Source organism: Amblyomma maculatum, chromosome 9 (genome assembly GCF_055883805.1).
Source record: "Amblyomma maculatum isolate TAMU_Amacu chromosome 9, ASM5588380v1, whole genome shotgun sequence".
NCBI classification, from domain to species: domain Eukaryota; kingdom Metazoa; phylum Arthropoda; class Arachnida; order Ixodida; family Ixodidae; genus Amblyomma; species Amblyomma maculatum.
In genome coordinates this window covers 124,649,562-124,676,445 of record NC_139352.1, presented here as the reverse complement: position 1 = coordinate 124,676,445, position 26,884 = coordinate 124,649,562, and the positions used below count along the sequence as shown (strand labels likewise).

The following is a 26,884-nucleotide window of genomic DNA, read 5'->3' as shown; positions in this document are numbered from 1 at the left end:
GGGATTGCTGCACCTGGGCGCGCTCCAGCATTCAATGCCAGCGCGCTATAGTCACCAGACATGTCACTTCACCACTCGCAGCCCTCCCTTACGGAAATGCCATATCTTGACTTATATAAAAAGCATATCAGGAATTGGGCAAATATGGAATATAAAGACTAATCAGGGCAAGATATGGCATATCTGCCAATTCCTGATTTGCAGCATCAGATATGACATATCTGGTGAGGTATACTTTATCTGCCCAATTCCTGATTTGTAGTACCTGATATGGCACCTGATATTGCCCATAAATATGCTGAGAGCACAACCGATGCTCGATGGGAGCAAACAATTACAATAACAAGGAAGTTGAGGCGATTTACTCACGAAACAGGGATAAATAACTGTTAACGCCATCTATGTTGTAGGACGTGAAGCTCGAGTGCAAAACCGCAAACTTTAAACATTCTTTAATTCAGGCATGAATTACAGACAGCTGATGCCGTCCAGCTATTTATAGCTTGTGACAATTAGCAATAATAGGATTTCGTAAGAGTGAATGGAAGCCACATTTACCATGATGTAGCTATTTCAAGCCTGGTGCGCTGAGCTGGACCAATTCGTATGCGGGTGCAAATACTCACTGAATGCCCTAGTGAAAAACCCTGTATAAAATTCGTACAGGCAATCGTATACAGTTTACTGTATAGGATCTGGGATACAGGATTGGGGGCTATTTCAGCAAATTCCTGTACAACCCTGGAAAGTCCGGAATGAAACCGCGCGGAGCTCTGATACCGGAATGGCCTGTATGGTTGATGGCCCTCGTTTCCGGAACGAAACGCGTCGCCAGGGTGGAAAAAGCATGCAACAATATAAAATAAAACGACTACATTTAAAATAATAGATAAAATAAAAAAAATAAAAAAAAAGATTTACTACCGAATGTGGAATCGAACGTAGGTCCTTATGGTTTTCAGACGGGCACCTTAACCACTACTCTACAGCGGATTATTTTTTTCAGTAACAAAAACACCTTTATTCACATATATATGTGCAAGGCTGCAACTCAACCAATAGCCGAGTGCACTGATTGCTTCTCGTGTTAACGTCGGCCATAGGAAACGTGAGGGGAGATTAAGCACAATAGAGAATTGTGTCGAGAGGTCTGGTAAGAAAGAGTCAGCAAAAGTGTAACATATAAGCCTAAAATTCGCCATTGTAAGTCAAAAAGGAAAACCAGAAAAAAACAAAAACAAAAACCAAAAAAAAAACACTTGGGCAACGCTGCGTGAAGCATCAGCGGCACCCAAACCGTTCGTACTGTCGTGTCTTGAAGACCATCACAGCGCGGCAGCCTCGCCGTAGTTCCTCCTGCAAGCCTTCGTCGGTGCCAGAGGACTCTAGTGCGCTAACTGTCCACTCTGCTTTGTCCAATAGGTGCCGCCACGCTGGTTTCGGCCACGCGCGCACGCCAGAGGGCATGCAACGCAAGCACTATCGCAATGTCTCGAAGCTCTGGACGATCACAAGAGGCGTCGAGACGCAAAAGCCCTGGCCATGTGACTTCCAAATCCGTGGCGAAAAATCCCCGTACTTCGTCCTAGAAGATGTGCGCCGAGTTGCATTCTATAAAGACATGTTGAGCGGTCTCCCGTCGGCTACACAGGAGACAGTTTGCGCCCCATGGTAGGAAGAAACCCCGCTCTTCCTGTCGAGCTTTCACGGGCAAAACTCCTGTGTGGAAACGGAAGAAGAAATCCTTGGAGCCTGTAGGAACGGGCAGCTTCCTGACGCGCTTGAGGACATCAGTCTTGTCCACCCCTATGGGTGGTTGTCGATATACTGGGGGTTGCAGAAATTGGGCCAGCAAGTCCCAGTAAAGCTTTCTCGGCTCCCACGAAAAAAGCCCTTGCAGCAGCGCCAGGGAATGCGCTACCTCCTTGTAGAAGGCTGTGGCTCTCAAGCCGTGACCTATTGGCTTAGTTGTGGCCAACCAAGGGGCCAAGTGCGCCGAGCCTAGATACTGAGTGGCCGCGCGAAGAAAATTATCCTTTTGGCTTCGAAAGAAAATGAGCCTTTGGACTACAAGTTTAAGTTCTATGTTCACTAAACCCAGTCCGCCTCGCTCCATGCTCCAGAAGAGATTGCTTCGGCGCATGGGCTCTGCCGTAGAGCGCCAAACGAAGACTGCCCATGATCTGTGTAGCCTGCCCACGGAGCCCTTGTCGATTGTGGTCACTCTGGCTGAGTATAGTACCGCCGGGTAGACCACCGCGTTGCATACATAGGCTCTCGTGAGCATGGCTATGTGTCTCGGCCGCCATGGGTCTAGCTTCCTTTCCGCGGCAACTAGTTTGGGTTGCCACCTGTTGATGATCGCTTTGCTAATATCTAGATTAACGCCTAGATATTCGTCAATTTTTTCTGTCCATTCTACTCCAAAAAGTTGGCGGGGCTTCCCTCTCCAGTCTCCCAACCAGGCGCCTTGCGATTTTTTAAAATTTAGTTCGGCTCCAGAAAATTGACAGAAGGAGTTTGCCAATCGAATCACCTCCCCCACTTGTTGTTGGGACGTGCAAATGAAGGCTGCATCGTCCGCGTATGCGAGGACGGCAGTTCTTGGCCGCCGAGATCTAGACCCTTGATGGTTTTAGACGCAAGTACCATGCGACATAGAGGTTCCAGATACAAGGTGAAGAGAACAGGCGACATCGGACACCCTTGTCGTACTGATCTATTCACCTGTATCGGCGCGCCTGGTATACCGTTAAGGACGATTGCAGTACTAATTTCAGTGTAACACATTTTGAGCCAATCTATTATGTCGTCACCTACTTCGCACTGATGAAGGAGAGAAAAGAGGAAAGCCCGGTCAACCTGGTCAAACGCCTTCCTCAAATCGATCTGGAGAATGGCCAAAGGAAGGAGCCCTACATCCGTCGCCTCGCGGACCGTCCTCATGCGGTGTAAGTTGGTATTTATGGAGCGCCCTTTGAAGCCGCATGTTTGATGCTTTCCCACCACGGTGCTGAGGATGGTCTCGAGTCGACGAGCGAGAGCTCTAGCCAGAATCTTATAGTCCGTGGAAAGTAGACTGATTGGCCTGAAATCGGCTACGTCGGGGGTAGATTCGGGGGAAGGTTTCTTAGGAATCAGGACTAAATTACTGCGCCGCATAGAAGGCGGGAGAAGTTTTCGTTTCCTTATATCCTCGAACACCTCCGCTAGTATTGGGCTGAGTTCACTTCTAAAGCATTGGTAAAATTCGGCTGTTATGCCGTCCGGTCCGGGTGATTTATTCTTAGGGAGTTTTGCAATTACGCGCTCTATCTCGTCAGCAGTCAATGAGGAGTTTGTTGCCTCCCTAATCTTCTGAGGAACTTTGGGTAGTTCGCTCAGGACTTCGGATGGCACGGGATCCAGCGGTTTTCCAGCCTGGAAAAGCTTGCGATAGTATTCATCGAAGGCCTGCGCCACCTCGCCATGCCCTCGCGCAGCGGTGCCGCTGTTAATAGCCTCCCTTATAGTAACCCGTGCAGCCTGCTCCCGTTCGAAGGCACAAAAGAGCTTTGATGGCTGCGCCTCGTACTGCACTCTCTGCTCCCGACTGCGAACGAGTGCGCCCCAATAACGCCGTTCCAGTTCTGATCGAAGTTCCTCTTTGACTTTCCGAATGTCATCAGAAAATTCTCCCTGCATCTCTTCGTTGGCCTCTGGTTACAGTGGTTATTATTTAGTATATGTAGCTACTTTTGCTCTTTCGTACTTGTATATTTTCTTTGGCAGTAGAATTTGTGGCCGTAATTCACCGATCGCCCTTTAAACACGCTGAATATATTTGCAGGCTATCACGAGGGTTCACAAACGTGCCGTATCTTTATAATGCATCGCTTTATTGAAGGCAAACCTCAAGATATCATAATTTACTAGTGCTGATGAGTTTTTCATTGTCTATGAACGCTTGTAAGTTTTCCTACATACAGAGATGTCCGGTGCACTAATACTTGTAATACTGGCCGTTTTAGCTTCACGTGATACCAGCGGAGCATCGATGTCAATGAATACACTTCCGACTGAGCGGTTTCAATATGTAAACATTCGAGAACGCGTCGCCCGGTGTGCGGCTATCTGCGCATCTTTCGATGGTCAGCGATGTTTGTTTATTTTTTCTCGAACAGTTTTTTGTCATCGCTAGCGAAACGATACGTTCCTGCTTCTACTTTCGTGTTGTAGGCGGCAGATCTTCAGTCGCAGATATGAAGACGCACCGTAAGATCGTACGAGCTGCAGCGCATGTTGTACGCGCAAAAGCGATGCGCCGCGCGTATATGCTTGCTAGCGCACACTTCGACGGCTTCGCATTTTCGAGGTATTTGGGAAACGAAGCGTGCGCTTTATATACAGAACAGTTGTTTAATATGTTTGGTGTCATTCTTATTTAGTGCGCTGGCGTGTCCGGCATGGTCATTCTGGTTGAGCTTCGGCGATCGGCCCAGCTTCTGTTCAGAAGCGGAATACTCTCCCCGGTATCAGTTCCAGAAATGACGCGTGTCCGGTTTCTGGTTAATTGATACAGGCTGAACACTACATAACACCACTACATTTGAAAAAGAAAAAAAAAGAAAAAGAAACAAAAAGAAAATAGAAAAAATATTTACATATAATTCGAACTTCTGTCTTTTCAGCTAGCAAGCACGCACTTAACCACTACACCATGGCAGAGCACGGTGATCATGGTTATGTATCTGCTTATGTAGTCGAGATTGCTCTTTTGTAGTTTGTATTTTTGTAGGGTGTAGAATCTGTGGTCGTAATTGAACGATCGCCCTTTAAACACGCTGCATCTTTTTCCTGGCTATCACGAAGGGTTATCCGTGTCCCGCATCTTTACAATGTATCGGCAAACCTCCGAATGTCACAATTTACTAGTGCTGATGTGTTTTGTCATCGTCTTCGAACGCATGCAATTTTTGCTACATATAGATATATGCGGTGCACCAACACTTGTAATACTGCTTGTTTTAGCTTACTAGTGCTGATGTGTTTTGTCATCGTCTTCGAACGCATGCAATTTTTGCTACATATAGACATATATGCGGTGCACCAACACTTGTAATACTGCTTGTTTTAGCTTCACCTGCTGCCAGCGGAGCCGCGACGTCAATGAATTTACTTCTGACTAAGTGTTTTGCATGCGTAAACACTCGAGCAAGCGACTCCCGATGTCCTGCTGACCTGTGCATATTTCCATGGTCAGCGATGTTTCATTTATTCTCGAGCGTATTTTATCCGCCCAAACGAAACGCTACGTTCTTGCTTGCACTTTCGCGTTGTAGGTGGCAGATCTTCAGTCGCAGATTGTGAAGATGCACCGCATGATCGTACAAGCTGCAGCGACTGTTGCACACGCAAAAACAAAACGCGATGCATGTATGTACTTGCTAGCACACACATCCACGACTTCATATCTTCTAGGTATGTACGAAACAACGCGTACTCCACATATACAGAAAAGTTTTAAAGTATATTATGTATGGTTTCACGCTTATTTAGCGTGAAGGCATATGTTCCGACGTGGTCATCCTGGCTGAGCTTCACGATCCGCCCGAATTGTACTGAGAAGCGGAAATACTCTGTCCCGTATCAGTTTCATTCATATCGGATTTGTCCGGTTTCTGTTAAACCGAACATGACCTGTCCTGTATATGAGCTCAATACAGGACTGGTCCGCCCTGTTTCATATCCATTCCGGACTGGGATGTCATGTATAAGATGCATACTGGAAATGGTCTGCCCTGTATTAACTCGATCACCGGACTGGATCGTCTGGATTGAGATTCATACCGAACATGACCTGTCCGATATAAACCCGTTTAAGCTTCATACAGGATTGGTCCGCATTGTTTCATATCCATACCGGACTGGGATGTCTTGTATAAGATGCATATTGGAAATGGTCTGCCCTGTATTAACTTTATACCGGACTGGACCGTCCGGATTGAAATTCATACCGGACATGACCTGTCCGATATAAACCCGTTTAAGCTTCATACAGGACTGGTCACCCCGGTATCAAATTTATTTGGGATAATACAGGACCGGTTCAAACCCGTTTGTCGCGATACGGGATTTTTCACTAGGGTGAACAATGAGGAAAGGAGGGGGGTGAAGGAATCACCCTGAACCACAACCGTCTAGAGACCATTAACCATTTAATATTGAGTGACATGTATCGCACCTATATTTTTTCTTCTTTTCACATTTCTGAATTCTCAGAAGGGCATGCATGGGGAAGCTATATCACCTCTGATCTGCATATCAACATACCAATTTATTACAACACACACAAAGAAACCGGCAAGCTGTCTAAGGAGACGAAAGATTTGATTAAGAAACGCCAGAGAATGAAAGCTTCCAATCCAGTAGACCAGATCCAATTGGCCGAGATATCAAAGCTAATCAATAAGCTAGCGCAAGGTGGCCGATATAAGGAAGTATAACATGGAGAAAATTGAGCATGCTGTAAAGAACGGGGGAAGCCTTAAAGCCGTAAAGAAGAAATTGGGCATAGGCAAAAACCAGATGTATGCGATAAGGGACAAGGCGGGCAACGTCATCACTAATATGGAAAAGATAGTCAAAGTAGCCGAGGAGTTCTATACAGATCTCTACAGTAGCCAAAGTAGTCAGGACCGTAATGAGATTGGCGTTAGGGAAAAACAGTCAGACGTTCCACCAGTGACGAAGGACGAGGTCAAAAAAGCACTAGAAACTATGAAAAGGGGGAAATCAGCTGGAGACGATCAGATAACTACAGATTTGCTGAAGGACGGGGGGGGATATCGTGCTAGAAAAACTGGCCACCCTGTATACGCAGTGCCTGGTGTCATCGACGGTACCGGAACCATGGAAGAGTGCAAACATTATCCTCACTCACAAGAAAGGGGACTCTAAAGACCTTAAAAATTACAGACCAATCAGCTTACTGGCTGTTACGTATAAGGTATTTACTAAGGTAATCGCTAATAGAATCAGGACAACCTTAGACTGCAATCAAGCAAAGGATCAAGCAGGGTTTCGGAAACGGTACTCTACTATCGATCATATCCATACCATCAATCAGGTGATAGAAAAGCATTTGACTCAGTTGAAACCTCGGCGGTGATGCAGGCATTGCGAAATCAGGGGATAGACGAGCCGTAAGTGAAAGTGCTGGAAGATATATATAGTGGCTGCACAGCAACCATAGTTCTGCATAAAGAAAGTAACAAAATTCCCATAAAGAAAGGTGTTAGGCAAGGAGACACAATCTCCCCAGTACTATTTACAGCTTGTTTAGAGGAAGTATTCAGAGACTTGGAATGGGAGCAGTTATGGATAAGGGTAGATGGAGAATACCTCAGTAATCTGCGATTTGCTGATGACATTGCCTTGCTAAGCAACTCGGCGGATGAACTGCAAATAATGATTGATGACCTAGACAGGAAAAGTAGAAAGGTAGGCTTGAAAATCAATATGCAGAAGACTAAGGTAATGTTCAACAGCCTCGGGAAGGAACAACAGTTTACATTAGGTAGCGAAATACTGGAAGTAGTAGGCGAATATGTCTACTTAGGACAGGTAGTAACCGCAGATCCGGACCACGAAAAGGAAATAACAAGAAGAATACGATTGGGATGGAGCACATTTGGCAAGCACTCGCAGATTATGACTAGCAGCTTACCGGTATCGCTCAAGAGGAAAGTATACAACAGTTGCATCTTGACTGTACTCACCTATGGGGCTGAAACGTGGAGGCTAACCAAGAGAGTTCTACTTAAGTTGGGGACGACCCAGAGGGCTATGGAACGAAAAATGGTAGGGGTAACATTAAGAGATAGAAAGCATGCAGAGTGGGTCAGAGAAATAACTCAAGTTACCGACATTCTAGTAGAAATTAAGAAGAAGAAATGGACATGGGCAGGACATGTAGTGCGAAGAGAGGATAACCGATGGTCGTTGAGGGTAACAAACTGGATTCCAAGCGAAGGAAAGCGTAGCAGGGGGCGGCAGAAAGGTAGGTGGGCGGATGAGATTAAGAAGTTCGCGGTGGTCAAGTGGATGCAGCTAGCACAAAACCGGGTTATGTGGAGAAATATGGGAGAGGTCTTCGCCCTGCAATGCGTATAATCAGGCTGATGATGATGATGATGACAGAAGGAAAATTTCAGTATTCCAGCTAAACGTGCCGTACGCTCAATCACGTTTGCCAAGGGAAACCTGAATTTCTCCCATTTCATACTTTACAGGAAGACAGCTTTGGAACCACAGGTTTTCTTTTCCCTGCCTATCGCTCAAACACGGGCCTGAATTACGGGGGTACTGAGGGTCACACACATGCGTATCCGTTAGTAAATATTGATATCCTACTCATTTACGCGCGTAGCCATAAGAAACTAATGAGTTATCTGAACGAAATAATGGACCTACCTGTTTACACGAGAAGCTAAAGAGAAAGGCATTAACCAAATAAATTCGATATTACATTTTAACCTACTCTTTTACACACAGAACTTTAACCAGTAAACGGCTTTAGTATGAGCTGGTTTACTTGCGAAGAAAAAAATACAGAACGGCAATTGATATCGAATTTAAAGGTTTGTAGACACCCAGAAAAGGCACCGCTAAACCGTAGGGCGATAAACCACCACTCTCGGACTGCTACAAATACCTAAACCTTAGCAGAGTACATATAGGCCGTCAAGAAGTACCGGTGTTACAAATTTGAGCAGAGACTGCAGTGTAAAATGAGCGAATGTGCCTAACTCGGGTTGCTTTTGAAATTAAGAGAGAAAAGGAAGAAAAAACAATACAAGGCTATTGCGGGTTTTTTTTTAAAGTGTCCGATGGCATTTGTCATGACCGCGACAGCTCCGCCCCAAACCCAAATCAAACATGAAGCTACTTAGGTAGTGAAAATAATAATAAACAACGAAAGACTTTATCCACCCACTGAAATTTGTCAAGCTTGGGTCCCAGCAGTCAAGAAAATCATGCTTTATTGTTTCAGGTTTTTTTGCATAAAAAACAATTGGTAGTCCAGGGTACGAAGATGCATTTGCTATGAAGCCATGTCTCAACGGGTAGCGTGTTAGTGTGCAATATAAAGAAAAAGTTTTGACTGAAGATATTACCGGCATTCTTTTAACTCTTTTAAGGACGTCTTGTCCGGGGCCTCCACGGTATGGCAAACGGTACAATGGTTGGGGAAGCATGATGTCAGTGAGGTCTCTATAGAGTTTCTTCTTGGTGACATTGCACAGATATTCATGAGAGAAACGCACATTTAACAACCTATATGCAAGCATAACTTCACGCAGATATCCAGTCACGACACAGCACATATTTTGACATGACGACACCACGAACCCTGGAAGGAGTCTGCTGCGCCTGACTTGAATCACTGTCCGGAGAAATGGATTGTTTTGGTCGCGTAGATAAATAAAGCGCGATACAACCTGGCGCATAAATAAATGCACAAGCCCTAGTCCTCCCTTCTTGGCAGGAAGGAAAAGATTGGTTCGACTTGTTCTCTCCCATGTCGAAGCCCAAATAAACACAGCAAAAACACGATGAATTTTTTGTACACTGATCCTCATGGCACCCAACACATTCATTAGATACCAGATCTTAGATACAAGGAAGATATTGCAGATTGTGGCTCGGGAAGACATCGACAATTACCTTCCTTGCCACGCGTCAGCCTTTTCTTTTGCAGACAACGCTTGGTTAGCCCAATATGGCTCTGGGTCGCGATAGGCATCAAGCGGTACACCAAGATAACGTTTTGGAACACATGCCCAATTGAGCCGACAAAAATTGTCCGACGTGGCTTCCCAGTCTCCATGCCAAAAGCCATGACTCTTTTCCCAGTTTATCTGGGCCCCGGTGCACTCGCAAAATTGTTGTACAACAGTTGTGGCATGCTGAATACTGTCTCTGTCGGAGCAAAAAATGGCGATATCATAGGCGCAAGCCAAGATTTTAACATGGGCCGCCTGCAGTCTATAACCTGTTATAAGTTCGCTATTTGCAATGGCCAAACAGAGTGGCTCGAGGTAAACAGCGAACAGCAAGGGTGACAGTGGACATCCTTGCCTCACGGACGACAAAACTGGCAGGCTGCCAGTGAGTTCTCTGTTTATATGACTCGAGTTGAGCAGTTCGTGTAGGCCATTCTCACTCCCTCGGTTATAACAGTACCGACCTTCGAATGCTCCAAAACGCATAGCAGAACCTCGTGCGATACACGGTCGAACGCCTTCGCCAGGTCGAGCTGCATCATAGCCACGCGGTCACCAAATGCATCGCAACACTCAAGAATACTCGGAGCAACATGGACATTAGTTGCTATACTTCTGCCTTTTATGCCACAAGTCTGGTGCGGTCCAACTAAAGTTGTTATCACTGACTGCAAGCGTTTGGCCAGAGCTTTCATAAAAATCTTGTAGTCTACGTTGGTAAAAGTGATCGGACGATAGGACCCTACCAACAAACGTTTATCCGCATCATCACTCTTTGGTATGAGCACAATGTGCGAAGTTGTAAAAGACAAGGGCACTCTTTATTTCGTAAGCTTCATCCAGAACCTTATGCAACATGTGGGCTGCCTTCGTTCTGAAAACTTTGTAAAAAGCCGCTCCTAGACCGTCAGGCCCGGGTGTTTTACCTAGGGCGAGGGCGTCGATTGCGCATTCTATTTCGCCCTCAGTAATTGGCTGCTCCAGTTGCTTCTTGACTGTTTCATCGAGACGTGGTATAAGCGAAAGGAATCTCTGGAATCCGTCTTTTGCCTCGCGTGAGCAACTAAACAGATCCTTAAAATGATCGGCAACCACTTTCTTATCCGATGTGATTGCGTTCCCGGTTGATAACTGACGTATTTCTTTCTGACATGCATATCTTTTTTCGTCAGATAGCGCTCGCTTAGTCGGCGTTTCTCCTGCCCAGAGCTTCTCTGATCTAGCGCGTACAATCGCCGCTTTGTATTTTTTTTGCATCCACACCTTCCAGCTGGCTTTTAACTTCCCTTATTTCTTTCGTGTAATTACCTGGCTGAATGTTTTCCATGCTTATCAAAAACTCCAGTTCTTGCTGGAGTTTTGTTTCGTTCTCTCTTTGCTGGTATGCTATGAGGCTGCTTCTTTCGATGGCTTTCATTTTAACTCGCTGTTTAAATTCCTCCCATTCGACTGCAAAACAGGGGGGCTGCATTTCAAGTAACTTTTCGAATTCTTTCGTTACTGCGTTAAGGAAGACCTCATCCTCCAACAGCCTCACATTTAATTTCCATAGGTCCCAGCTGAATCGAATATTCCTCTGTCTTTCCCCAAACGTTGCCATCACCAAGCAATGATCACTACACTGGACGGGCTTGACTTCGTAGGCAGTACATAAGGATACCAACTCATGAGATGCATATATTCTGTCTAGTCTCGCGTGACTTTCACGTTGGAAATGAGTGTACTGCGGACGATTTTCACCGGTCAGCACGCTTCCTATGTCTTCGAGATTGCATTCATGTACCATTGCATTTAGCACCTCTGCACTTTTGTCTCGGACACGTGCACGCTTAGCGCGATCCCAAGCTGAGCACACGCAGTTGAAATCTCCCAACAGTACTATCACTCTGTCACAGTGTATGTAAGCATCAAAACGCTCAAAGAAGTATCGGCGCTCTGTTTCAACATTCGGCGCATAGGCACAAATGACACGAAAGACAGACCAGAATAGGTGAACTCAACGACTAAAAGGCGCCGACTTTGCAAGAAAGCACTGATTCCACAGAAATCCCAATGTTATTGCGTATGAATAGGGCACAACCACCTGATCTACCATCTGCATGACATATACACATACATAAAACTGCATACGGAAATTGGACACCATTCGATCAGTCGGTTCTTCGTTTTCAATTTTTGTCTCCTGGGCGGCAACAACATGTAGGTCATTGTCAAGAAGAACGCGACTAAGTTGGCACTGCCATTTCCTTGCACAAAGCCCTCTTACGTTTAGAGTGGCTACCCGTAACGCTGTTTCAAGAATGCTTGCCATGGCTACACGAACGAATGGTGCCCATCACAATGAAACATGCTTCCCGTTTGATACATTTCGATACCATGGGAACCGCATGCTTCCCAACCAAAATTCTGCCTTGGATTTAAAAGGAACGTAAACGCCTTTTTCCGGCATCCGTTCAAATCCTAATTTATACAGTGTTTCAGCCATTGTTGTCACCAATATCCCCCCCCAACCCTTTTACGACCCTGACAGCAAAAAACTACGGTGGCGGCTTGCCCGCCTGCCAAGCATCGGCGGGATTGCTCGGACGCGGCTTGAAGGATGATCGCCGCATACCTGGTCCTGGCGTTTTCGCTGGTGGTTCGTCTCCACCAATTCCTTCCTGATGCAATTACTTGCTGTCGGTGTCATCGTGCGGCCGTTTCCCTGCCGGGAGGTTAGCCGCTCCGAACGCAGTGTCCATGCTGTCGGCGTCTGCTTGGCTGACGGCCATGGCGGTGTCTGCAGGCTTTTCGTCCGTGCCCTTCGGCGTCTCCACGATGTCTCGTGAAGGCATTTGTAGCGGTTTTTCAACCACTGCTTCTTGTACAGTGCTGTCCCCCACTTGCGGTTTAGGTTTATTCGACGTCGCCACAGTGGCTCGCGCACTTGCTGCAGCTGATGCTTCCTCCGCGCCTGTCTCGTCCATGAGCAGGTCAGACACATCCTCACTGCCCGCGGGTCCGGTTACACTGGCATAGGTCCGCGAACATTGGCTCTCGTCGTGGCCGAAGCGACGACAGACACCGCACCGCGGAATACGGCACTCACGGCGAATATGGCCTGTGGCTCGGCAGCGAAGGCAGAGTGGAGCCCTGCCCGGCACAACAAGAGCATAGCTCACCGGACACGCTCAGCTGATGAGGTAGATCGTCAACCTTCACACCGACGTTCAGCTTCAAGGTCACGTTTCTTGTGGTAGAGCCTTTGTCTGTCACTCCTTGAGCACGCCACCGCTCTCGAGAGATGTCACTGACCTTGCCGTAAGGAGCGAAGGCGAGACGCACGTCCTCGTCTGGTACACTGTGCAGGAGCCAGTGTACCTTCATGCGTATATCCCTGTTGGCCGGGTCAATGACGAGGCATCGCTTCTTCTTCACTTGCAGTTCGCCAATGCTGACCACCTTCTTGGCTGCTTCGGCATCCTTGAGTGTAACGGCCCACACATGGCTCATTCGATACGACCCCAAAGCGATAGCGTCGGGGAGCACCGAAAGCTGAGCGAGGGCGCCTCGAAAATCCTCAACCCTATACGGCCGAGCAGTTATGTCAGCGTGCAAAAATACGGTATTTAAAACGAACCGACCTGTGGGAAGACTGGGCAAAACAACCTGGTAATCACTGTCAGAGGACAAAAACCTGTTACCGCGGCCCTGCTGGGCAGCTGACACCACTCTGTGGGAGCCCATGAATACACGTCAGCTTGCTAGCGAAGCCGGAAGTGCCCACTAAGCCACGAGTTCGATGCTTGAAAGCGGTACAAAAGCTCTTCTAGTGAATGTGGTGTTGCCTTAGAAACGTGCCGTAGAACGTTATACTGCGGTGTATATCGGTAATTATGAGCATGTTACTTACAGAAGTCGCAGTTACACGAGTAGCGAAGTACATTTCCGCTACATTTCTTCTGCGCTCTGCGCACATGCAGAGCCATCTTGCGGCAAACACAGAACCCCTCCTCGCAATGTGCGGCGCTGCCCGACACGTGGCGCGCCACTCGTCTCTGACGTTTTGCCGTGCACCCTCACGGGTTGTAGAATCAAGCGTCTTTCCTTTCTTTAGATCACTATCTTCGCTCACCCGCTTCTCCCCTTCGGGCCGCGCGGGTACCGGAGCGAGGATGCCCCAGTACCCTTGCGTTTAATAAGTTTTCTCGCTCTCTCCCCTTCCAACATCCAGCGTGCGTCACTCGAACAGTGCTGTTTAGGCGACGCGGCTCCTCTTTCCGCTCACAGCGCGATTGCTAGGCGCAGCGTCTGATGCCGGACGCCTCTGACGTGATCGCTGCGCCGTAGCGCTTCTGCTGGGAAAGCGTCCCCTGCGATGTGTGCCGAGCTTCTTCCGAGGAATCATGCTTCTGCGTGGTGCTCCCAAGCGAGATAGAGGACGATCCCATCAAGGCGTCAGCCCCATGATCGCGTCCGCCTTCATGGCGCGTCGCTGCCCAGCTTTCTCCCTCCGAGACACCGAGTTCTTTGGTTCGTTCCGCTTGTTCAGGCGCGCGTTTCGTTGCCGCGCAGAACGCTGCGTTGCTCGGCGCTCACCGCGTGATTCGTGAGTGCAAAGTCCGACGCGGGGTGCCTCATCAGTGAATGCTGCGCCGTAGCGCATTGTCTTACACTCCTTGGCAGGTCGACGGGTGTTGTATTGCAGGGCCTTGCGCGCTCGCTCTTGAGACTCGTGTGATGGAAGCGGCGCCGTCTCAGATCAGATCAGCCGTTACGGAGATGGATGAGACTCAGCGCCGAGGTGATGCCGTGGGTGAGCAAAAGGAATTGGTTGCCCTCAGCGACCGCCGTTCCGCCACGTAGTTCATCGCAGTTAACAGCCACAAAAACACTGGAACGTGGCGGAATAAAAACGCTCTCGGCAGAAATCCGAAGAGGGGCGTGGCTTTGGTGGTCTGCGGTGTCAGTATCATCAGCTTTCTCTGTCTAAAAGGTCACGGTACGCTTCCGGAGTTCGATAATGGCCCCATACTCCCGAAGAAAATCGACACCAAGGGTATACAGTCGCGGGAGCAGTCAGGTATTACAAGGCAGCTGACAACAAACGTGAAGTTGCGAATTTGGACTCTCGCCGTGCACTGACCGCTCGGAGTTACGACATGCCCGCCAGCGGTTCGAATCTGCGTGCCAGACCATGGCGTCATTACTTCTTTTAGAAGCGCCGCTAGCTTCCCGCTTAAAATCGAAAAATCAACACCAGTGTCTACCAATGCGCTAACCTTATAGCCGTCGAGGACTACGGCTATATCCAGTGAGAGTCTATCTTCACGTGTACGAACTGTCGTCGGGGCCGTCAAGTCGCGGTCGCTCACAGGTCGCGTTGTCGAGGGGTCTTCGTCGCGTCGATTTGAAGCGGCCTCGCCCCCTGAGGTCGCTGTCTTTAGTTTTCCCGGCTCGGACTAGACGGCCGTCGCTGCGCCATCCAGGAGGAGCTGGGCTGCGAGGATGGTCGGCGTGGAGACGGAAATCCTGACTGTCATCTAGAAGTTGGCGCCATGCGCTGCTGGGCTACCTAGTCCTCAATATCCCGGGGTCGTTGGCCTAAGGAGGGCTACGCATGTCGATGGGGAAACCCTTCAGTCCCAGTTGTCGAAATGGGCACTGTCGATACAGGTGGTGACCAGGTTCTCCGCAGTGGAAGCACAGGCGCTGCCGATTTGGGGCACGCCACAGGTCTGCTTTTCGCTGGGGTGGTCGGCGGTTGTCGATGTACGGCTCAGGGTGGGCTGAATATAGTGAGCCTTGGTCGGGTGGCAGTAATTGTGTGGAATCAGTTGGGGGACGTCGCAAGATGTCCGCATACGTTGGCCGACAGGACTCGGTGGAAAAGGATGGCGGGTTAGCAGATGGTACCGAAGGCCGAAATGCTTGTTGGAGCTCTTCTCGGACAATACTAGCGATAGAGCCGACCGTCGGCTGGGGAGCACCGAAAAGCGTCTGGTGCTCTTCACGCAAAATGGAGCGGATGATGTCGCGAAGAAGATCCGGACTAGCCCCGAAGGCCGAATGCGGCTCCGTGAGCGAAGCGGCGAGTGCCGGCCTGTCGTAGGTCGTAGACCGCTGCTGGAGCATTCTTTCCATCGTGATTGCCTCCGAAAGAAACTCGGCAACTTTGCTCGGCGGATTGCGCACGAGCCCAGCGAACAGTTGTTCCTTAACGCCGTGCATGAGATAGCGCACCTTTTTCCCTTCGGGCATGGCCGGGTCAGATCGTCGGAACAGCCTAGTCATGTCCTCCACGTACATGGTTATGCTCTCGTTCGGCATCTTTATGCGAGAACGTAAAGCCCTTTCCGCTCGTTCTCGGCGCTCCGGGCTGGTGTAGGTGTGCAGGGTGCAGCGGCAGAACTCGCGCCACTATGTTATGGCGCCTTCGCAATTCTCGTACCAAGTACGAGCGCCATCTTCCAGGCTAAATAAGACGTTCCTGAGCTTCGCGGCGTCGTCCCACTGATTAAATGCGGCGACCCGTTCAAACTGGGCGAGCCAGTCTTTGACGTCTTCCGTCTGACAGCCGTGGAAAGCCTTAGGCAGTCGTGGGTTCTGTAGCGTGTAATACGTTGGAGTTTGCATGACAGGTCGAGGGACGGCTGCGGTGGTGAATTCCAACGGCCCGTGCCCAGGTGGTAGGCCTAGGTTCCTCCGGCTAGCGCGGTGAACAGGAGTGTCGATTGGCACAGGACCTGAATCCTGGGTATGCGGAGGAGTGCGGGATATATACTGGGATCGATACCCTGCACCGACACCAAAATATGTCACGGACAACAGGGCTAGACGTGACTAAAACGACGGGACGAAGCTGTACCAGCAGGCAAAGTTCGGCGCACATCACGCGAGTCAACTTCAGTGTCCTCTTCTTCCAGGCGCAGCAAGAACATGGGGACACCAGGTGGCAATATAAAGCCTATCTGGACCAAATATAGGACTTCCGTAAGGTCGGTTTCAACATGTCCAACTTGAAAAGGGCCTTGAAGGCCCTTTTCTCCAGCTGTACCCTATTGCTACCTATCGGTACTGCCTAACCGCCGTCGATAGGTATACTCGATGGCCTGAGACATGGCCCCTAGAGAGAATCACCGCAAAAGACGTCGCCTCGGCCTTCTTCGCCGGTTCGGGCCCCCTCGCGTCCCCGCCGACCCAGACGACAGTTTGAATCGCACCTTTTCAGGCTGCTCGGGCTGAACATCGGTTTCGAGCGCTCATGGACAGCCAGCTATCCCCTGCGCCAACGGGATGATCGAGCGTTTCCACCGACAGTTCAAGCAGCCATCATGGGTCACCCGGACTCAACCTGGCTCAAAGCCATTCCAACCGTCGCCCTGGGTCTCCGCGCCACTTTCAATCCGGGCATTCAAGCTACACCCGCAGAGCGCGTCTACGGGGAACCACTCCGCCTCCTAGGCGAATTTCCTGCTGCACCACCGTCCACTAGCGCGACGTCACATCCCACCGATTCCGTCACCCGACTCTGACACACCATGGCGGCCCTCCACCCGTAACCTGCAGCTCACCACTTTAAGACTGCCCAATTTGTCTTAAGGACATGGCAACGTGCACGCACACGTTTCTTCATGACAACACCGTCCGCAAGTCTATCCAACCACCTTAAAGCGGACCCTATCCTATTCTCCCTCGCGACGACAAAACCTTCAGCCTGCGCACTAAAGGTAACGACGTCCGCGTCTCTATCGACCGGCTGAAGCCAGCCTACATCGATTCCGCCGAACCAGGAAATACCTGTGCACCCCCAGGCGTCCATTCATGACCCCCGACATCGCAGCCTGCTGTCGTCACTACGTATGGACATCGGGTACGCCGCAAAAAATTTTACAAGCACTTAGGGCTCTCCACTCCGCGGCGGGGGGGGGGGGGGGGGGGGGGGGGAAGGGGTGATGTGGTGTGTGTGGGGAAGGGGTGATGTGGTGACACACACTACGTATATTTCCGCGCAGCCTCCGCTTCTTTTATCCGTCCCAGCATAACACGGCCACATGCTGGATGCCTTATCGATAAATTATGAGGCCATAAACGAGGAGTTGGAATTATTCCTGCCTGTATTTCTGGAACATAGCAGTCAGCGCAATGTAGAAACGTTATGGGATATGTTCAGAGACAAACAGCTCTCTTTGGTGGCTAAATATATTCCTTCTAAGGTCGTGTCATCTAGGCATAGAATGGACAAACCGTGGATTAACAAGGAACTGCGGTTATCAGTTAAGAAAGAAACGAGGGGTATACAAGGCTTTCAAGAAAACTCCAAACCAGAACTTGTATGATAGGCTTAGAACTCTAACTGAAAACTTGAAGCAGGAATTAAGAACCGCGAAAAGAACATACTTCTCGTCCCTAGCGGATAAAATAAGATCTAACCCAAAGGAATTATGGCGATACGTCAAAAGTAACAAAAAAGACAATGTTGGTGTTCCTGCTCTCAGGCACGAAGGGAAATGATTAAGATGATACTGAAAAGGCTGATTACTTCAATTACTTCTGTTTTCGCAGCATACCGTCATACACCACTACCTGAAATACATGAGCAATTACCTCAAATAGAGGATATTGTTGTGAATGAAGCTGGAGTTTTGGCGCTCTTGAAAAATCTAAACCCGCATTCTGCTCACGGTCCAGATGGCGTGCCAAAATCACGTCTCGAAGCGCTGCGCCCGAAGTATTGCACCTTTTTTGTTTGATTTTTTTAGCAAGTCATTAAATTCTCAACAACTACCTAGTGAATGGAAAATCGAAAATGTAACTCCTATTTTCAAGTGTGGCTCTCGTGTTTTGGTAACCAATTATAGGCCGGTATATTTGACACCTGTTTGTTGTAAAACGTTGGAACCTGTTGTGTATTCGGGACTTATTAAGCACCTTGATGACCATAGCTTTTTTATCCCGACCCAGCATGGATTTCGCTTGGGATTATCCTGTAGTTTAACAGAGCACGTTGTTGGGCTAGTCGGTCATACATACTTAAAAAAGGGGAATTGCGCTAAAAAAAAAGACACGGACGAGAAGAGGACAACTGGAATAGGACAACAGGACAATAGGAGGACAATAGGACAAGAGGAATATGCAAGGACTTGGCTTTAGATAGACTGTCAAGAGCCGTTAACAACTGTAAGCGCAATAGCCTAGAACTGTTTTTCACCGTGAAGACGCACAAATATGACAAGCCGTTCCGGTGCATTGTGAGTGAAAAGGATACGTAGCAACGGGAGATTAGCTCTTTCCTCCAGAAGTGTTTAAAGAGTTTAGTTATACAAGACCCTTTTGAAAGAATTCAGGTGATGTGGTCTCTTTCCTACAGGGTTCCTCATCTTTAGGTTACGCTGTCTCTTTTGACAGAGAACCTGTTCTTTTCTATACCGCATGATGCCCTATTTTGTGCAGTTAGGTCTTGCATCGACGATAATGGTGTCGTAGATTTTCAGAACACCAGCGGCCTAACCCTGGACAATTTCATGAAGCTACTAGAGTTTTATCTTGAGTCCACTTTTGTAACTTTTGACAATCATTTTCATGTTCAGCGTCAGGGCATTTGCATAGGGTCCTGTGTGGCACCTGTATTGGCTAAAATTTTCTTGGCCAGCATTGATCGTGATCTGGTGTGCTATTTGGACGACAAGATAGTTTTTATATACGTGGACGATTATTTGGTGTTTCTTAAAAAGCAACCCGGTTTGACACACACGTTCACCGTGCAAGAGACGTTATCTGTCTTTAAACGACACGGGAGGGGTCTAACCTTCACCTACGAATTACCTGAAGTAGATAGATTACAGTTTTTAGATATTAACATCACTTTAACACCAGATCACACGTGTTGGATGTATTCACCACGAGCCCGGAAAGACCTGTTGCCGTTTGAATCTGCTCATTCTAAGACGGTGAAACGCGCCATTGTTATGATGTGCCTGAAAGAAGCCTTGCAGAAATCATGTGTTCACCTGGTAAACGACAGCCTCACCAATCAGGTTGGCAGGTTACAGAAAGCTGGTTTCCCTGTTTCAGTCGTGGCTGCTGTGGCAGAGAAGCTTCTGCAAAGTTTTACTACTAGAACACCTCAAGAAGGTGGCGGTCAACCGAAGACCAGACCGGCGGTTGTCCCCTATATCCATAGGGTGTCCCACAACCTGAAGACTGTAGCCAATCGCTACGGTGTGCCGGTGGTATTTTCTGCCCCGCGCAAGTTGGCCTCTTTGTGCCCCCGGATTGTCTCCGGTGAGGAATGCGTGCGAGACTGCACGAAGCGTCACGCTACCCAGTTTGTCAGGTGTTCTGTCGGGGCTGTATATGAGATCCCCCTGACTTGCGGAAAAGTTTACATCGGCCAGACGGGCCGTTGCATAAATGAACGACTAAGGGAACATCAGCTCTCTATGAATAACGGAAAAGGGTCAAATTTGCCCTTGCATTGCGGCGCATGCCCTTTGGCTACGCCTGATAAAGCATGCCAGTCTTTGCTGGCTAGAACCAAAATCTTAAGGCGCAGTCGTAACCAGGTAGCACGTGAACTCGCAGAGGCCTTTTTCATTGATAAGTCAGGTGATGAATGCGTAAGCGATTCCAGTATCAAGTTGTATAAGAAAGAGACAACCTTCCTGGCATGTGCGCTCAGGCATTGATTGGATAAGCTTCAAGCTATATATATTTGTGTTCTTTCTGAATAAAATCAGTCGCGAGTTTGCGCCCGTCTATGTCCTCTTCTCGTCCGTGTCTTTTTTTAGCGCAATTCCCCTTTTTTAAGTATTATCCTGTAGCACACAACTTGTAGAATTCATCCATGACGTTGCATATGGTTTTAACAATAATTGACAGATAAATGCTATTTTTATTGATTTCAGAAAGGAGTTTGATGTAGTCCCGCATAACTTACTTCTACACAAACTTTCCTATATTGGTCTCCCTGATTCACTTTACGGCTGGGGGAAAGATTACATGTACGAAATGCAGCAAAAAGTGGCTCTAAACGGTGTGACGTCGCAAATGGTTGAAGCGCATCAGGCGTGCCACAAGGATCCGTCCTGGGGCCGCTCCTGTTCTTCGTGTATATCAATGATTTAACTGAAGGCGTTGCTTCGAATGTTAGATTATACGCTGATGACTGTGTCGTGTATAATACTGTGTCATGTGCAGAAGATATGAGCGTGTTGCAGTCTGATCTTGAAAAACTCTTTTCCTGATGTGTTAAATGGGAAATGGACCTGAATGTTCCAAAATGCTATCATGTGCAGTTCACGAGTAAAAAGGAAAAGTTATGTAACTCATACTTCATAAATAATGATTTAGTACAATGTCTTGATGAAGTCACATATCTGGGCGTCACATTAACGGCGACATTGGACTGTGCAAATCACATTCAAACTACATGCGCTAAAGCATGTCGCCTTTTATATCTTTTTCAAAGAAATTTCAAGTGTGCACCAAAAGCCCTGAAGGAAACATTGAACCTCTCTAATATCAGGCCGGTGTTAGAATACGCGTGTGTAGCTTAGGACCCCTTCACCAAAACCCTTGAAGATAAGTTTGAGCGTGTTCAAAAAAGGGCTGCAAGATTCGTCACGGCTATCTCATCATCATCATCAGCCTGACTATGCCCACTGCATGGCGAAGGCCTCTCCCATATTTCTCCAATTAGCCCTGTCCTGTGCTAGCTGCATCCACTTGACCCCTGCTAACTTCTTAACCTCATCCGCACACCTTACTTTCTGCCTCCCCCTGCTACGCGTTCCTTCCCTTGGAATCCAGTTTGTTACCCTAAGCGACCATCGGTTATCCTCTCTTTGCACTACATGTCCTGCCCATGTCCATTTCTTCTTCTTAATTTCCACTAGAATGTCGGTAACTTGAGTTATTTTTCGGACCCGCTCTGCACGCTTTCTATCTGTTAATGTTACCCCTACCATTTTTCGTTCCATAGACCTCTGGGTTGTCCTCAACTTAAGTAGAACTCTCTCAGCCCACGTTTCAGCCCCATAGGCAAGATGCAACTGTTGTATATTTTCCTCTTGAGTGATACCGGTAAGCTGCTAGTCATAATCTGCGAGTGCTTGCCAAATGCGCTCCATCCCAATCTTATTCTTCTTGTTATTTCCTTTTCATAGTCCGGATCAGAGGTTACTACCTGTCCTAAGTAGACATATTCGCCTACTACTTCCAGTGCCTCGCTACCTAACGTAAACTGCAGTTCCTTACCGAGGCTGTTGAAAATTACCTTAGTCTTCTGCATATTGATTTTTAAGCCTACCTTTCTACTTTTCCTGTCTAGGTCATCAATCATTATTTGCAGTTCATCCCCCGAGTTACTTAGCAAGGCAATATCATCAGTGAATCGTAGATTACTGAGGTATTCTCCATCTACCCTTATCCCTAACTGCTCCCATTCCAAGTCTCTGAATACTTCCTCTAAAGCAAGCTATGAATAGTACTGGGGAGATCGTGTCTCCTTGCCTAACACCTTTCTTTATGGGAATTTGTTACTTTCTTTATGCAGAACTATGGCTGCTGTGCAGTTCCTATATATACCTTCCAGCACCCCCTGATTTCGCAATGCCTGCATCACCGCCGAAGTTTCAACTGAGTCAAATGCTTTTTCGTAATCAATGAATCCTATGTATAAGGGCTGGTTATATTCCGAGCATTTTTCTATCACCTGGTTGATGGTATGGATATGATCGATAGTAGAGTACCGTTTCCGAAAACCTGCTTGATCCTTTGACAACCTTAGGTTGTCCTGATTCTATTAGCGATTACCTTAGTAAATACCGTATACGTAACAGACAGTAAGCTTATTGGTCTGTAATTTTTAAGGTCCATAGAGTCCCCTTTCTTATGAATGAGGATAATGTTTGCATTCTTCCATGGTTCCAGTACCGTCGATGACACCAGGCACTGCGTATACAGGGTGGCCAGTTTTTCTAGCACATCCCCCCCCCCCCCGTCTTTTAACAAATCTGTAGTTATCTGATCCTCTCCAGCTGATTTCCCCCTTTTCTTAGTTTCTAATGCTTTCTTGACCTCGTCCTTCATCACTGCTATCTACGACTACAGAATTAGAGGTTCTCAAAACAGGGAAAGTCTAGGTTGGAAACTGCTCTCCGCACGCTGGAAAATCTTCCGGTTAAAAGTTTTGAACAACATTAAGAATAGTAACCCAGGAATTGATAGGAACACATATTCAAAACAACCTCATTATCAGTCTAAGAGATGAGACAATTCCAAAAAAATCAGGCCATATCAAAGTTGCATAAATGCGTTTAAGTTTTCATTCTTTCCGCGCTCAATTTCAGATTGGAATCTACTCCCGGATGAGATCGTATCCGCGCCCAATTTTTCACTAGACATCGAGAGCATTATATGAATCTGTGTTACATTACAGGCAGTGTACTTTATCGTGAAACTGAGTCACAAATTTTTGTTGGGTGTGTCTTTTACACTTGGCATTGAATGTGCTTCCATTCTTTTTGTTAAAACGTTTTTTTTTTGTTTTTTTCTAGAACTGATTTTATGCTTTCGCGTCAGTTTTTCTGTTTGCTTTATGTTTGCAACTACCCCCCCTACGATAATGCCCAATGGGCGCTGTAGGTATTTGTAATAAATAAAACACAGCGCCACCGCTGCATCACTCGAGGCATGCGTCACCGACGACGGCTACAGAAACAGGCTGCCCGGCTGGAAAACACGGCTTTTGCATTCCGCTTCAGAGACGAGTGTGGCGTTAGTGTGCTCGTCCGCTACCACTGTTAATCGAATAGGCAGTCGTTACGTTTTTATGTTGGGATTCGTCCTTTGACAGAAACGACATCCCACACCTTATTGCATGACAGGAGAATTTCGTGCACAAAAGCGCAGGCGCAATCTACCGATCTCGACCTGTGCAAAACCTGGCATTTAAACGGGTTACTGTTCTTTAGCTTTTCATGATGGTTCCTAATAACACAGCAGAGCCCACCGAACTTATGCGGCGTCGATAAAACAACAGTAACTTCAAATTGCCCAGCTACTTTTCTTAGATTATGTGTAATCTGGGTGCATGTAGGGAATCCCCGGTAGTTTTTCCTTCTGTGCGTTGTCCCTTCTTCTAATCGAAAATCCTTCCTTACCGTCCGCAATAGCCTTTCCCATGTTGCCGAGATAACCAAATCCGGGAATCCTGCGGTTTTTAGCCTGCGAACCTGTAGCATTTCATTATCATGAATGCAATGATGACAAGAGCTCAGTAAGCTTGAGCAAATGTAACTACTGGCAATTCAATTTTTTTACAATTTTCGAGTGTCCAGAAGAATAGTTTAACACCTGCTTCTTGGACCTCGGGGAGTACATAAAACATAAGTGGTCGCGTTCGAGAAACAGTTTTATGCTCAAAAACTGGAGAGTATCGCTCGACGGCACTTCAAACGTGAAACACAAACCTTTTGCACACTCCCGAAACAGCTTTAAGACCACAATTATCCTGTTGAAGTTGTCTTTTTGTAGATGGATGTAGATGATTTTCCAGTGCTAATGGAAACGGACAACTTCAACAGGGGACTGATGGACGTCTTACAGCTGCTACGGGAGTGTGCAAAAGGTTTGTCTTTCACGTTTGAAGTGTTGTCGAACAATACTCTCCAGTTTTTGAGCATAAAACTGTTTTTCAAATGCGAGTTTCATGTACTCCTCAAGGTTCCAGAAGCAGGTGTTAGGCTTTTCTTCTGGCCACTCCAGAATTGTAAAAAGATGGAATTCCCAGCAGTTGCATTGGCTCAAGCTTACTGAGCTCATTTCATCATTGCATTCATGGTAGTGTATTGCAACAGGTTTGCAGGATAAAAACTGCAGGATTCCCGGATATTGTCACCTCAGCAACATGTGAAAAGCTATTGCGGATGGTAAGAAGGATGGTAACCCTAGTAAAAAAAACCGTATGAGTCACAATAACCTCATACAGATTTCTCATACAAAACTCATACAAATCCCATTACTTCTCATATGATGAATGAGATTAGTATGAGATTTTATGAGCTTTGTATGAGATTAGTATGAGTTTAGTATGAGAATTTATATGATGTTATTGTGACTCATAGGTTTTATTCACTAGGGAGTTAGACGATTTGAAGTCCATGTTGTTTTTTCGACGCTACATAAGTTGGACAGGCTCTGCTGTGCTATTGGAACCGCCAGGAAAAGCTAAAGAACAGTAACCAGTTTGAATGCCAGGTTTCGCACATGTCGACATCGGTAGATTGCGCCTGCACAGTCGCGTACCAAATTCCCCTGTCATGCAATAAGGTATACATAGGTTAAACGAGTCGGTGTATAAACATTCGTCTGCGTGAACACCTCAATCCTTTCTCGGATACACAATATTCTCACCTGAAAGATCATTGCAGTGCTTGTGGGGAAGAGGGCAAAAAGAAAAACCAAAGTTGCCGGCCCTTGGTTTCTAAAACAAAGATTTTGTTTCTCCACAGGGACAAAACGACCAGAGAAATAACTGAGCCTCAATACATCAGCAAGAAGCAGTCGCGGTGTATCAGCCAGCCTTCCTTGGTGCTTATCAATAAAGAGGTTTCCTTTCTGGATAATCTTTGGTGATAATTTATGCTTGGTAAAACGGGCCGCTGAGGGGAGGGCTTCTGTGTTCGGTCTATGTTTGATAGGAATTTCCACGTGGCTGATGAAGCAAAAAATAATTTCTTGAATTTGCCTAACCAAGGGTTCCATTCTTTGTATTCACATGATATGTATAAGAATCCGCTTTCTTCTCAATGAAAAGTTCATTGCGAGCCTTTAGGGTTCGTGTCTTGGCAATTTACCACCCAATATGCAATTTTACCAACTCGTCGATCCTACTTCTCTTTAATAGGTGTCAGACTCGTGGGCGCCGACAGGAAGCGAGTCACCTCGTATATGGCCTTCCTTCCAGTCTTGACCCATGTGCCGCAAACGTGTGCGTAGAAGTTGTCGCAGGGATGTGCGTCAGGGTCCATGGCGTTGGCCAGCAGCTCTTCGTAGCGAGTACAAGTCTTACTGCGGCATTGCTGGCCCCTGAGTGCCTGGGGACGTCGTAAATACCGTGTCGTCACCAGAGACATCAGACCGATGATCACGACCGCCACTACGAGCGCCATCAGCGTCCTGGACATGTGGCCATGTGTTCGCGAGTTGATCTGGGACCGGCTGGGACTCTGCGGAGGCAGGAGTAAACCGGAGGTGCTATGGTGTTAAGAGGTTGGAAAGAAATGTAATGGACGTTTTAGATTACAAAGCAAGGAATAAATAGCCACGTTCAAAGCTTTGAGGCCTCTGGCAGGGGGCGGAAATTTCCTACAGCTCCCAGCGGCCGTGAATTACAACGCTAGCACCAATTCCTCCTTCAGTTACGCCCGTGCAGGCCCAGCTATTGACGGAATCATTTTTGGCTTGAGGGAGGTGGAAGGGTCGTTTGCACAGCCAGGCATTTAGCAACGTTCTAGAAGGGGATGTGATGAGCGCTCTCCAGAGATCGCACGCCTTACGCGCGTATGCGCCTGAACGAGCTGCCTGTAACGCACCTTTTTGCCTACTTTATTGGAAGCCGGTTGCAGTGTCCTGTCTAGCGCGATAAGCTCGGAACAGCAATGGTAAAGTAGGCGAAGTGCATTACAGGCAGCTCGCTCGCGCGCATAGGCGAGCACGGCGTGCGATCTCCGGAGAGCACACATCAACCTAACGTAACGTCCAGCACGATCTACTCGCAGTAACAATGGCAAATTAGGCAAAAAAAGTGCACTAAATGGAGCTTGAGACAGCTCTCACGCATACGCGTGCAATGCTTGTGACCTCGCTCGTGAACAGCTAGCGTTCACCGAAGCGATGAGTGCGAAAATACAAGACTCAACATTTTGTACGTCTTTTATTCAAAAAGTGCACGTGCACTGAATCTGTTCGAAAAATGGCGCGACATTCGTGCAAACGCAACATACATGAAATGCATACAAACACCACGCACGAGCGAAAGATCACTGTGTGCACTAGCCTTGCTATGTTCGTTCACTGTCTCTCACGATGTACCGGCACTTCTGCGTGTCGATCCGAGTTGTATGCGAACAAAT

General features: G+C 47.5%; 1 protein-coding gene and 1 pseudogene across 1 annotated transcript in view; both read right to left on the bottom strand.

Moving 5' to 3' along the window:
• The window catches only part of LOC146180325 (uncharacterized), a 199,949-nt gene that overhangs the window by 116,206 nt on the left and 56,859 nt on the right, over positions 1-26,884 (bottom strand). The window contains exon 2 of the mRNA XM_084580365.1: positions 25,694-25,978. Within this exon, the coding sequence (XP_084436491.1) occupies positions 25,694-25,978 (285 nt within the window). The remainder of the gene's footprint in view (positions 1-25,693; positions 25,979-26,884) is intronic.
• On the bottom strand, positions 12,437-13,493 carry LOC146180326 (uncharacterized; annotated as a pseudogene).